The 15,294-nt window shown below is 33.6% G+C and overlaps 1 protein-coding gene across 4 annotated transcripts in view; it reads right to left on the bottom strand.

Annotated features, from left to right (window-relative positions):
* Positions 1 to 3,832, bottom strand: part of LOC111058322 (tax1-binding protein 1 homolog) — a 41,286-nt gene extending 37,454 nt beyond the window's left edge. Inside the window, exons 1-2 of one of the 4 annotated variants that reach the window (XM_022345836.2) lie at positions 3,461 to 3,832; positions 1,313 to 1,425 (exon numbers count right to left, since the gene is read on the bottom strand). In XM_022345836.2, coding sequence (XP_022201528.2) covers positions 1,313 to 1,414 — 102 coding nt within the window. In that variant the 5' untranslated portion in view covers positions 1,415 to 1,425; positions 3,461 to 3,832. Of the gene's footprint in view, positions 1 to 1,312; positions 1,428 to 2,786; positions 3,361 to 3,460 lie in introns of those variants that run through there. The other 3 variants (XM_022345835.2, XM_022345834.2, XR_002606543.2) reach the window with 3 other exon arrangements.
* Between the last annotated feature and the right edge of the window lie 11,462 nt (positions 3,833 to 15,294).

Raw genomic sequence — 15,294 nt, 5'->3', positions numbered from 1 at the left:
TACCTTGTTTAATAAGTATATGAATTTTCAGTCGTAAAGTCCTTTTTGAATCGCCCGGTATAATATATTATATTAGAAATTAGTATTTTCTCATTATTTAATAATACATTTTCATAATTGAGATGAAATATTTTTGTAGTTAATTAGATTTCTAGCATAGAAACGATTTAGCAATGGTGTGGAACGATTTAGCAATGGTGTGGAGTTAGAAGAAGCTATCTGCTCTGTGTCAAATGACAGACAAGGATAGCAAACCAATGCTAACCAGATGCTGACTTTATAACGTATTATAATATTTAAAATATAATACTGTTTCTACATCAACATGAGACAGAGTGTGTTACAATTCTCTGTTGAAAAAAATTGGAGACTGAAGGTGTACATGGTGAGGAGCTAAATTAGTTTTCATCTTTATTGAAAGGCAGACAGCGATTAGTGCAAATAGCGCATTTAGAAGAGTCTCAAAGATATAAATATACAAATATTTATTGCTACGACCTAAGAAGCTTGAAGTATGGGATAATCATGTTTACCATGTTATGAAAAAGATAAGAATATAACCCCTGGTCTTTAGGCTTTAAGGCAAATGTCCAGTGTCTGTAGTGTCCAAACATTGAAATTTGTATATCATGCAGTAATATACGCACATTTTTATTATTATCTTTGTATTAATGGCAGTAAGCAAAAATTTTGGATAAGATTCTCAAGCAGCAGAAGAGGGCAACTAGAATAATCATTAAGCTTGAAAGATCTGACTCAGTAAGGTTATTTTTTCTTCCAGCTTGGGAATTTTGACAATTCATGGGAAATACATAATTGATGGAATCATGATTTTTAGGAAAAGTAATTCAGAAATGAGAAATCAGACTCAAAATTATTACTGAACCCGTTACAACAAAATTTCTGAGAGGCATAGATTGGATCTAGTCGAGAGGAAAACAGTCTACAGGGAAAGGTCATTTTTTACAAAGTTGCCAATTAGAAAATTTTAGAAGATATTGAAAAGTTTGGATATAAATTAAAGGAATATTTGGTTGGCTTATCACTGTATCGTTACAGGAGTTTGTAGCCTACTTATTATCTACATACATTTTGTGACACTATTCATAATGTATTTGTACATGTTTGATGAATAAATATTTTCTCAATTCAATTCAATGTGAAATTTGAACGTTTAATAATTAATTGTAGGCTACATTCTTAGTGCGCCTACAGCATATTCAATGATTTCATTACAGTATCATTGATCCTAAACTAATAATAGACAAAGTAATTCATTAAATATTTGCTATAAACATTTTCTATACAGTACCTTAACCAGGTCATTTTCTTCGTTCAAATTTACATCAGCGTCACTCTGCTTGCTGTCATCACAAAGATTTATTAATTCTCCATTGCTGGTTGGAATTTCCATTGCTTAGTTATCTGTAATAAGTTTAAATGGAAAATTAAGCATTGATTCAGTTCAATTTATCCTGGATTCCTAATCAAGTGCTAATCCGCTCCACTTGAGAATATTAATAATTGAGATTTGCAATAAATTTCTCTCAGTTGTTACGTTATTTAAAAAAAATGAACAAAGATTTCAGTGTGAATGTACCTTCAAAAGACTTTTCTCTTATCAATAATAGAAAAGTTGCAAATGGCAATGCTGTCATCAAAGATAAGAGCACAACAGCTCTTGAGTGCCATCGCTCTGAAATGTGTTTCCATGGATTAATTATTAGTGATGATGATGAAGCTTATTAATCGTTTTACTTTTTCAATAACTATAAGTGTTATTGCTTATGACGCGATCTACATAGGAATTCTAGTCATCAATCTAAAAATTTGAAATTAGGTCTTTTCGAGTTATTGTATGGAGTGATAAAGAATTGCTGGTGAAGTGCACGTGCAGTGCCAACATACCTATTATCAACTTTTTGGTTGGGATCGATTTAGTATGTTATTTTGAGCACAAAAATTAAACGGCGCTCACTATTGTTTTTTAAATAAACTAAGTTCAAAGTAACACAATTTTACATGCATTTAACCTATGAGTAGCAGCCATTTTGATTATTGAAATCATCAAATTATGATATTCCTAATCTGAGTTTTCCTAACCAAAAGCTTTTCCTAACCTAAGCCACGGAATAAGCATACAGTGGTGTTTCTTTCCTCTGTGCCTAAGCTTTCCTAACATAAAGCTTTTCCTAACCTTAGCTACTTATGGTTGCTACTTATAGGTTAAATGCATGTAAAGTTCTGCTACTTTGAACTTAGTTTATTTTAAAAACAATAGTGAGCGCCGTTTAATTTTTGTGATTTTGTGCTCAAAATAACATTCTAAATCGATCACAACCAAAAATTTGATGACAGGTATGTTGGCACTGGACGTGCACTTTAGCCGAATTGCTCCCCATTGTAAAGTATTTCAAGATGTATCTGAGATATTCATGAGTATGCCTTACTTGATAATATCGTTAATTTTATTTCCTACTACCGGTATCACTATACTATTCAATAGTAAGTTAAGCTTACTTGAACATACAATAATTAATATAAATATACATCATTTTTATGAATGTACAGTACAAAAATTATTAATATATGAACATGAAATGTTTTTGTCAACTTTCTGTCACAGAAGAAAAATTTAACTTGAGTACGCCATGAATTTTTTAAGAGTTGAAAATAAAAATGATTATCAATATATAATATATTACAAAATAATAACCAGTTTATAAATAAGTTCTTTGAGTTATTATTTTCTATAAAGAAACATTTCAGCTTACAGATTTTACTACCTGAATAGAAATTTTTGACAATCAGATACTCCCTCTTATTAATGTTTCTTCGAGTTGATAATAATTAGAATATATGATGCAAAAGTTTCTAGCCAAGACACTAGTTTCTGGCGGCCGGGAGCCCGGGACACCAGATTATGACGACTGTATTGTTTCACTTGTTTTGCCCTTAGACCAGTATTATAGAATAGAAACGCTGGGAAGTCTAGCCTCTGAAGCCAACATCTACTGCCAAATCCACCCATCTTGAACGTCACAACCAAGCTATAAAAATAACAACAATGTAAGTTAAACACCACAAACACTTACACAACAAACTCAAAAAAGTTTTCTATAATTTCTATACAATGCGTGACGTCAAGATGTGTGGATTTGGCATTAGATGTTGGCTTGGTTTAGATGGTTTTTGGCATTTAGATGTTGTCTAAGGTTTTGCCAGACCGGCCACCATTTCTGAACTTCCAGTTTACTCCAGTTTACACACGGTCATCAATAGTGGCTTATGCATGGCGACTCAGCTTGGAAGCCTAATGTAATTCGGGTCTTTAGATACCGTACCTACGCCAGTTGTGTGGTAGACAAATCATATAATTATTGTATTCAGTGAAGTGTAGTTTGCTACTTACTAAGTAAATAATTTGTGTGTTGATAATTTAAAAATTACAGAATCTTACCAATTCACCAAGTGACATTCAGAGATGCAATGATACTTATCAGAGATAGTAGTAAGCCAATGAATCATCCAGAGAGTAAGCAAAATAAATACTATTTCAAATAACGATAACGCACATAATATGACATAAAACACTAAAAGGTAACAACAAAAACGACATAACGACAAGAGATCAAAATAACACTTAATCCTATTGTCAATAGTTCTTGCTGTCCTGCAAGTGCACTAGTGCAGTTTGCTTTGCAAAGCAAAACTGCAAAAGACCGATAGATGAAAGCAGAAAGCAGACAGTCGACAGAAACAGAGTAACAGACGACAGTGGATTGGAAAGTACAAAGTAGAAACCAAGGAGATCCCCCTTGGTAGAAACCTTAGACCAGTTATAAAATAGACACGGCCTATTGTATATTCATACTGAAAGTCGATGAAGCCAAAATCTACTGCCATATCTCCAAATAGTGACGTCAGCATCAGATAGAAAACTTTTCTGTAGAGTTTGTTTACATTATTTTCCATAGCAGATTGTGTCTATTTCAGCGGGGGCGCAGCTGGAGTTCACCATTTTAATGAATAATAATCCACATCCTTCTGAAAAATAGACACAATCTGAATGTTTTCTATCCAATGATGACGTCACGATTTAAAGATATGGCAGTAGATGTTGGCTTCAGAGGCTAGACTTCCCAGCGTGTCTACTCTATAACTGGGCGAAGGCTTGTAGAAACTCGTGTGAAACTGAACTTTCCAAATGGCGGACCCAATCAGGAACAGCTGAAATAATTTTTTTAAATTGAATTGAAGCTTCATAAATCATTTTGAAAAGCATTATAATCAGAATTAATCCTTAACATCATTTTGTTCTTCTGCAATAGATTTTTATAGAAATAACAATTTATATAAGATAAATTGGATCATTGCCTATCTCAGCGCATGCTGTTTGAGGAATACTCTGTGCTGAAATTGAACCGTTTGATTTTACGTTAAGGTATTTGAGCGTGCGTTCACGTCTCTGAAACCAGCAGGCTATAATGGTAAGGTCCACGTTATAATGACAGCATTTTATCAACATTGATGTTGATATTCTTTTCCATTACTTCACAAAGCAAATACCGTTGCTCCACGACGTTTCCAGATCGTTATTCAACAATTGAGAAATGATATAATTCAATTCAAAAAGTTCTATATTCCTCATGAAAAACAAAACAATATGATTTACAATATGCTGTCAGTTCTACATACTCTTACAAGAACTCATACATGAGGATAATATTTTTGTACAAAAAAAACCACACAAAAATGATTAAAATTGAAACAAATAGAAAGTGGTCCTCAAAAAATCTTCATCCTATAAAAAAGTGAGGTCCACATTATAATAGCAGTGTACGAGGTTGACAATACTGTTACTGTCCTTTTCTATCATACAACAAAACAGATAGCACTATCTCTCTTTCTCTCTCGCTTTGCAATGTTGTCTATTTGCCAGAATATTTTATATTTACTTTTGACAGTGACTGTACAAAACAGAACAAACCATTCTCAGCCACCATTTTTTTTTCATTCTATCAAAATACTTGAGTACACAAGTCGTATAATTAATTTAAATAATGCATTTTTGAAACAATGAAATAATTTTTAAACATTACCGTATGAGGAACACAAATTAAAATACCTGAAATGACATTTTAAAAGTTGATAACTAACCATCCTAGACTTCATCCATGCTTCAGTTAGCCCACCCATATAGGTTAGACCTACTCGGAACGGTATAAATAATATTGAAAAGTTATTTCAGAATTAATCAATTGAAATTACTTATTTTTAAATAGAATTTCTATTTTTCTATTATTTTGGAAGAAATTGGAATAGAATACCTACCAAATAATTTAATTTCTATTGTTTTGAAATTCAGATTGTTGTACCACAGCTTTTCAAATTAGCCGCCATTCCAGGTTTGTATAGAAATAAAAATCTGATCTCAGTTATGAAAGCAAATTTTTGAATCAAATTATGAAAAAATATATTTTCTTGATTAATTTGACATTAAATTTGTTATTTTATCAAGGAAATGATCATTATTATTAGATTAAATTTAATGGGATGAATTGATTAACAGTTGTGTACAGTCAGTGGCAAAATGGAGAGACTTGGCAACGTTTTTTCCTATCTTTCTTCACTGCCATTATAACGTGGACCTCACTATAGTATTTTAATCATGATTGACAAGTTCTTCGGCTTGCCAATACGTTTGGAAGATTCTGAGGAATGATTCAGATTTTTGTAAACATTCATGTTAATAAGGATTGACTTTTTTAAATTGATAATATTATACTAGATATTACAGAAGCAACAGTTACAATAATCTGATGGTGATAGAGTTTAATAGCACTATGTCATAGGGTATTGGTATGCAGACCTGTTGTCTGGATGACAATGACTGATCCACAAGAAACAGGCGTGGCCCCCAACAGATTGACCAATTTGGGATATTGTAATGGTCTCAAGTTGTAGAATAAGAATAATGATAAAAGGTGAGTTTAATGTTAAGAATGAGTACCTAATTAAAGAAATAGTCGTAGTGAAATGTGAAAAAAATAGTGTAAAAAAATGAAAAATTTATAAACCACATAAATTTGGAGGATCAGCCAGAGGGTGTCCCCAGAACCATGCGCAGGCTCTCATTCATCAGGTAAAAAAAAGAATAGTAATTAATTTGAAGAAAATCTATCAGAGCGCGAATATATTACAATTAGCTAGATAGATATAGAAAATGAGATAGATAGATATTAAAAAAATAATGTCAATGAGATAAATTAATTCCAAGTTTCAATTATTTTTTGTTCAGTTCGGTTACCTATATGCCAACATTATTAATCCTTCAGAGTTCTCTGACCCTATATTTGATAGCAACAGGTGTGTTTTTTTCTCTCTTTGAGAGAGACTCAAATAGGTTCCAACAGGTAAAGTTGCTACTTATGTTTCTATAGAGAATTTCTGGAATATATGGAAGATTGGTTGTGGAATAGGACTTATAGAGATGAGAAGATAAAATTTGGATGTTTTGTGAATAGCGAGTATTATGTTGATGAGTGATTGTGGAGAAAATAGTGTTTCAATATATATATATATATATATATATATATATATATATATATATTATATATATATATATATATATATATATATATATATATATATATATATATATATATATATATATAAATTAAAACAGGAGACACAATATAAATAGATTGAAAACACTTAAAAACTTACATTAGAAATGGGGGAAATTTTCGGAGACTCCTCTTGGAAGCTCCAAGAAAACTGCAGCTTCTCGGTTGAGAAAGGAGACACAGTCTCTGAAAATTTCCCCCTTTTCTAATGTAAGTTTTTAAGTGTTTTTAATCTATTTATATTGTGTCTCCTGTTTTAATTTATATTACAAACTTTAAAGTGTCTTCTGTTATGTGCTATATATATATATGAGTAAGGAGTGTTTTTATGAATAGTTGCCTAATTGTGAGGAAAGCTGTTTCCTGGAAAAGTGCAATAGATGAGTAAAGTCTAGGTTTCTTAAAAGCTTTTGTAATGATTTCTCTTTGGACCACTGCAAGGGGTTCAAGCACTGTTTCAAAGGCTCTCCTCCAAGAAATGATGCCAAAGGAGAGTAGAGACTGAATATAAGCATAGTAGGCCATTTTGATTTCGATCTCATGGAGAATGTCAGTCAGCATGCAAAAAGCATACATAAATTTGCGAACCCTACACTTCAGGCAGTTGATGTGCTCTCTGACCATCTCATTCGGCTGTCAAAAACAACTCCTGAATAGGCCTACTTGTATGAGGCCACTTTTTCTATGCTTTCACACGTACATAGGTTGCTCAATGGATTATCACACTCATGTATTTTTATATTCTCAAGGTTGTTGTCTGTTATGGGGTGCAGAGATATATATTGGCATATACTTTGTTTTTGATATATTAAGGGAAAGGGTGTTTTGGTCCAGCCATTTCTTCACCTGGAAAAGGTCCTGTGAAGCCTTGTTACGGACCTCCTCCCATGATCTCCCCTTCAAAAAATAAGATTATCATCTGCAAATAACATAATTTTCCCATTAAGTTGCAGTCTCGATATATTGAACACACACACACACACCACACAACACACACACACACACACACACACACACACCACCACACACACACACACACACACACACCACACACACACACACACACACACACACACACACACACACACACACACACACACACACACACACACACACCACACACACACACACACACACCACACCACACACACACCACACACACACACACACACACACACACCACACACACACACACACACCACACACACACACACACACACACCACACACACACACACACACACACACACCACACACACACACACACACACACACACACACACAACACACACACACACACAGACCAAAAACCAAAAACCACTTTTTTAGACTCAGAAGACCTTGAAACGTGTAGAAATTTAGAAATTGGAGTACCTTATTTTTTTCGGAAAGCAATACTTTCCTTACCTATAGTAATAGGGCAAGGAAAGTAAAAAGGGGGTGTGCTTGCAATTTATATTGTAGTTCTAATTTTCTAATATTCTTTCTGGATACATGAGAACCAATTTTGGTCCAGAACCAAATTCTTCATGCAAAATTCCCTTGTGCTATATACAGAGTGGCCCAAAAACCTCGTATTTTCGGTTCATTTTCCAGTTTTCAGTTATTTCCGCCAAAATCAGTGATCGGACAGAAAAATTTGCTTGTGCCTTTTTTAGGATTATAAAATTCTGAATAAAATGAGATCATTCGGAGCTCTGTATCTCCAATAAATACTGAGTTATGATTTTTCAAAAATGAGTAAAATTTGAAGAAAAAAATCAATTTTGATGAATTTTAGATTTTGATCAACAATATCTTCCGATTATTACTATTTAGATGAATGATTCAAAATCCCTCTAGGCGTATTTTTGTGCTTTACAATCTGAGATCAGGTAGAGTGCTCTTTATCATATAGATTTCCAGGTACACCTGACAACAATGATCCTTCTATTGTGAAAAACACCTAATTTTCAGCTCCAACCATCATCACCATCCATATTGTCCTCACAGTGTTATTTTGCACAATGATATAAGTTCATGAAATTATGTCTATGAGAATCACCCGTTAGATACACTTCATTTCAGTATTTCCTAGTGGAGAGGCGCGCTTAAGGATACCTCAAGGATCAAAATTTCAGCAATTATAACTATTGACAAAAAGCTCGGATCTCATCGTACTAAACTTCATTCTTCTCGGCTCGTTATGGCGGTTAATAATCGAGCATCACAATTCAAATTCGGTCAAAAAATGGAAAATATTTGTTGTTGAGTATACTCAAGCCCATATTCCTATAGGCTACACAAAAAATGGCCAATTTCTATATTTGAAGCTGCATATCTTGTGAAATGCTTCAGATTAAAATTCCAAATCTAGTGAGGATGTGAGTGTGTTCCCCGTCTTTCTTCTGCAATTGAATACTCTTAATACCAATACGATTCGAAATTTATAGGAAATTTTCAAAAAGGCCTTGAGGTGTCCTTAAGCCCGCCTCTCCACTATACTAGGAAATACTGAAATGAAGTGCATCTAACGGGTGATTCTCATAGAACATAATTTCATGAACTTATATCATTATGCAAAATATCACTCTGAGGACAATATTGATGGTGATGATGGTTAAAGCTGAAAATTAGGTGTTTTTCACAATACAAGGATTATTGTTGTCAGGTGTACCTGGAAATCTATATGATATGGAGCACTCTACCTGATCTCAGATTGTAGAGCACAAAAATACGCTTAGAGGGATTTTGAATCATTCATCTAAATAGTAACAATCGGAAGATATTGTTGATCAAAATCTAAAATTGATTTTTTTCTTCAAATTTTACTCATTTTTAAAAAACATAACTCAGTACTCATTGGAGATAGAGAGTTCCGAATGATCTCATTCCATTCAGAATTTTATAATCTTAAAAAATACGAGGTTTTTGGGCCACTCTATATATAGCACGAGGGAATTTTGCATGAAGAATTTGGTTCTGGACTTTTCTCATGTATACAAAAAAAATCAGAACTACAATGTAAATTTCAAGCACCAATGTATATAGTGACTGGACTAGTAACATAAAATATCTGATTTAACTATTTTTATGTTCGAAACAGGTACACAATAAGAAAACAGGCTGTGCAAAGGCTAAAAAATAAATTCTCCACTGGTGATATTTTTCAAAGTTTTTCATTTGTATATTATCAAGCTATCAAAATGAAAAAGTTTTATTAGGAAAACATTTTTCTCCAATCATTACTTTTTGCGACATGAGCACCTAAATTTTAAATTTTTGGGACAGAACATTTCAAATTCGGTACGAGATAAATCCATGAAATTCAAAGGATGGATTTTTGATGGTATTGTTTATTTAATAATACAGAACATTTCTGAAAATATCAATTTTTGAGAAAAATATTCAATTCACTAGAAATGACCAAAAATAAAATTTAGTTGAGTTTTTTTTGTAAATTGAATAACTTTCTCAAAAATTGATGTTTTCAAAAAATAATTCGAAATGTTTTTGTTTTATTCAATTAACAATACCGTACCATGAAGAGTTTATCCTTTAAATCTCATGGATTTATCTCTTTTTGAGATTTGGGATTTGAAATGTTCTGTCCCAAAAATTTCTAATTTAGGCGCTCATATCTCAAAAAGTAATGATCGAAAAAATGTTTTCCCATGGAAACTTTTTCATTTTGATAGCTTGATAATATACAAATCGAAAAACTTTGAAAAATATCACAAGTAGTAAGTTTATTTTTAGCCTTTGCACAGCCTTAAGACGTAGACTGCAACAGAGTATTAGACCTACTTAACCTGCTAAGTAATTAAAACTACAATTTCTACAAGTTTGTTGAACACACCTGTTCAATTAAGTAGAACTCGTCTGACCTTTGCATGGGGAATTCATTCACCAATTCATCAATTCGAGGGGACTGAACTCTTTTATGTTCGCTAGACCACTCATACGTTCCTGGGACATTGTTGATTTTAAAAAGTCTTCATTAGCTCGTGGTTGGAAAAGCTTCTTATACAATTTTACTATTCACATTTGATATTATGAATTTATTATTTATTTGTATTTTAAAATTTTCTGCTCCTTAAAATTTGCCGCCCCCAAGATCTGCCGCCCTGTGCGGCCGCCCGGTCCGCCCACCCCTGGGGCCGGGCCTGTCTCACCTCCCCATACAGTTTGTAATAATCTCCATCCCTGAAGCAGTATACTGCTTTTGGAGTAGTTGGTGTGTTTGCAGCAATGTTCTGAACATTTACAGCAAAAGGTGGATGATAAACATCCGGGGTGACAAATGGTGAAACTGAGTGAGATACAGCAATTTTCTTCAGGTTACTGACCACCAAATCAAGTACACGGTCATCATTTGAGCCCCTATTGGATTGATCCAAGCAGTTCTCTTCCAGAAACTGTAATACTACTTCGGCTCTTTGTAGTGCTTTGTAATGAGCATTGGGAACACGAGAGTAATCCATCCAATGAACAGCATCAGCATTGAAGTCACCCAATATAATCAGGTCCAGTGAGTCACCAACCAATTTTCCACTCTGTTTTTCAAAATATCTGCTCAAGGATGACAAATCAGAAGTGGGAGAGACATAGTGACAAGCAATCAGAAGATGATGCCCAGGAAGTTTGATTTCAATCCAGACGACTTCAGGTGAGAGTTCAAGGTCCAATTGCCTCGTTGCAGGTAGGGCTCTTTTAACAGCAAACAGTGAGCCTCCACCTCTAGTCTGTCCTGTAGCATCATATTGCCTTTCAGCTTTGTACACATTGTAATCGGGTGGAAAGAAGCTTGAGCTATTATGTTGATCGCCTAACCAGGATTCAGTTACAGCTACAATATCGAAATCATTACTAACAACTGAAGTAAGAAATTCCATTGACTTTGTTTCTAGACCTCTGACATTTTGATAAAATATATTCAAGTCCTTCATTGCGAGCATTCCATTGAATTCACACTAGCATTTCCACCAACAGGCTTACAGTTGGAATGAGACAGTTTCCCATAGAATGGAGAGATTATAGCTCCTTCAGGCCAGGCATCAGGCTTACAAACTTCAAGGAATACATTTTCAGAGACAAGTACATGAAAAGAGCTGTAAGAGTCTGGAAGTCGTGATTGAAGTTCAGTACATGAAACAAAACCTTTTGATATAGTGCTCCTGACAAGATTTTCAATATCATTTTCTGATGTATCAGGGGAAAAACTACTAGCGAACAATGCCTTATTTCTCAATCTAGTGATTATATTTGTATCCTTTCTTGATCCAATTTGAACCGGCCTCTTGCTCTTTTTTTTCGGCAGAGTGGAGTTTGTTAAGGTACTTTGAAGCGTCAGTGTTTTGCTTACCAACATTGCTCTGTGGATCTCTTTTCCAGGCCCGGCCCCAGGGGTGGGCGGACCGGGCGGCCGCACAGGGCGGCAGATCTTGGGGGCGGCAAATTTTAAGGAGCGGAAAATTTTAAAATACAAATAAATAATAAATTCATAATATCAAATGTGAATAGTAAAATTGTATAAGAAGCTTTTCCAACCACGAGCTAATGAAGACTTTTTAAAATCAACAATGTCCCAGGAACGTATGAGTGGTCTAGCGAACATAAAAGAGTTCAGTCCCCTCGAATTGATGAATTGGTGAATGAATTCCCCATGCAAAGGTCAGACGAGTTCTACTTAATTGAACAGGTGTGTTCAACAAACTTGTAGAAATTGTAGTTTTAATTACTTAGCAGGTTAAGTAGGTCTAATACTCTGTTGCAGTCTACGTCTTAAGGCTGTGCAAAGGCTAAAAATAAACTTACTACTTGTGATATTTTTCAAAGTTTTTCGATTTGTATATTATCAAGCTATCAAAATGAAAAAGTTTCCATGGGAAAACATTTTTTCGATCATTACTTTTTGAGATATGAGCGCCTAAATTAGAAATTTTTGGGACAGAACATTTCAAATCCCAAATCTCAAAAAGAGATAAATCCATGAGATTTAAAGGATAAACTCTTCATGGTACGGTATTGTTAATTGAATAAAACAAAAACATTTCGAATTATTTTTTGAAAACATCAATTTTTGAGAAAGTTATTCAATTTACAAAAAAAACTCAACTAAATTTTATTTTTGGTCATTTCTAGTGAATTGAATATTTTTCTCAAAAATTGATATTTTCAGAAATGTTCTGTATTATTAAATAAACAATACCATCAAAAATCCATCCTTTGAATTTCATGGATTTATCTCGTACCGAATTTGAAATGTTCTGTCCCAAAAATTTAAAATTTAGGTGCTCATGTCGCAAAAAGTAATGATTGGAGAAAAATGTTTTCCTAATAAAACTTTTTCATTTTGATAGCTTGATAATATACAAATGAAAAACTTTGAAAAATATCACCAGTGGAGAATTTATTTTTTAGCCTTTGCACAGCCTGTTTTCTTATTGTGTACCTGTTTCGAACATAAAAATAGTTAAATCAGATATTTTATGTTACTAGTCCAGTCACTATATACATTGGTGCTTGAAATTTACATTGTAGTTCTGATTTTTTTTGTATACATGAGAAAAGTCCAGAACCAAATTCTTCATGCAAAATTTCCTAGTGGAGAGGCGCGCTTAAGGATACCTCAAGGATCAAAATTTCAGCAATTATAACTATTGACAAAAAGCTCGGATCTCATCGTACTAAACTTCATTCTTCTCGGCTCGTTATGGCGGTTAATAATCGAGCATCACAATTCAAATTCGGTCAAAAAATGGAAAATATTTGTTGTTGAGTATACTCAAGCCCATATTCCTATAGGCTACACAATATATGATTGACAGATTGAGAATATATGAATCCTGTCCTTGTCAAGATGAATAAAATAAGTTGGTGCATGTATCCAGGTTTTATTCAAATACTGTAGAAATGGTCAGTTGTAGTATTGTTTGGAAAACTGTAAGTGGGGTTGTATTATACATTGAATTATAAACAAGCACCTGTCAGGCAACTCTGGTTTAGTACTTTGGCATTTCAAAACCTCAATTCAATCAATCTTGGCCAGAATAGAGTCTGTTCCACAAGTAAAGGATTGGTTCGCAGCTTAACCAATGAGAGATTGGAAATGATAGACTATCATTTCCAAATATATCATTTATGAATTAATGATAATGCATTATTTGTCTGGAACCAGGTATAATCTAGTGCCACATGCGGGTAGGCTGAAAAGAGCATACCGACGACACAGATTGAGAGGAGTTAAGAAAAATGCTAATGCGCTATTCATATAGCAGAGGCTGCAAATCCATGTAGGGATGTTTGGATTTCCGTAGACGCAAATCAGGTGATTTGGACCAGAGTTTTGCAACTGCAGATGAGATTAGTCGGTTTTGTGTTGACTAGTTCAGGTCATGATGATGGCTTTTCTGATGAGTTGACTGTATTATTAAATAAACAATACCATCAAAAATCCATCCTTTGAATTTCATGGATTTATCTCGTACCGAATTTGAAATGTTCTGTCCCAAAAATTTAAAATTTAGGCGCTCATGTCGCAAAAAGTAATGATTGGAGAAAAATGTTTTCCTAATAAAACTTTTTCATTTTGATAGCTTGATAATATACAAATGAAAAACTTTGAAAAATATCACCAGTGGAGAATTTATTTTTTAGCCTTTGCACAGCCTGTTTTCTTATTGTGTACCTGTTTCGAACATAAAAATAGTTAAATCAGATATTTTATGTTACTAGTCCAGTCACTATATACATTGGTGCTTGAAATTTACATTGTAGTTCTGATTTTTTTTGTATACATGAGAAAAGTCCAGAACCAAATTCTTCATGCAAAATTCCCTGGTGCTATATACAGAGTGGCCCAAAAACCTCGTATTTTTTAAGATTATAAAATTCTGAATGAAATGAGATCATTCGGAACTCTCTATCTCCAATGAGTACTGAGTTATGATTTTTCAAAAATGAGTAAAATTTGAAGAAAAAAATCAATTTTAGATTTTGATCAACAATATCTTCCGATTATTACTATTTAGATGAATGATTCAAAATCCCTCTAGGCGTATTTTTGTGCTCTACAATCTGAGATCAGGTAGAGTGCTCCATATCATATAGATTTCCAGGTACACCTGACAACAATGATCCTTCTATTGTGAAAAACACCTAATTTTCAGCTTTAACCATCATCACCATCCATATTGTCCTCACAGTGTTATTTTGCACAATGATATAAGTTCATGAAATTATGTCTATGAGAATCACCCGTTAGATACACTTCATTTCAGTATTTCCTAGTGGAGAGGCGCGCTTAAGGATACCTCAAGGATCAAAATTTCAGCAATTATAACTATTGACAAAAAGCTCGGATCTCATCATACTAAACTTCATTCTTCTCGGCTCGTTATGGCGGTTAATAATCGAGCATCACAATTCAAATTCGGTCAAAAAATGGAAAATATTTGTTGTTGAGTATACTCAAGCCCATATTCCTATAGGCTACACAATATATGATTGACAGATTGAGAATATATGAATCCTGTCCTTGTCAAGATGAATAAAATAAGTTGGTGCATGTATCCAGGTTTTATTCAAATACTGTAGAAATGGTCAGTTGTAGTATTGTTTGGAAAACTGTAAGTGGGGTTGTATTATACATTGAATTATAAACAAGCACCTGTCAGGCAACTCTG

The sequence above is a fragment of the Nilaparvata lugens genome, chromosome 3 (assembly GCF_014356525.2).
Source record: "Nilaparvata lugens isolate BPH chromosome 3, ASM1435652v1, whole genome shotgun sequence".
In the NCBI taxonomy this organism is placed as follows: Eukaryota; Metazoa; Arthropoda; class Insecta; order Hemiptera; family Delphacidae; genus Nilaparvata; species Nilaparvata lugens.
This window is presented reverse-complemented; position numbering and strand designations above follow the sequence as displayed.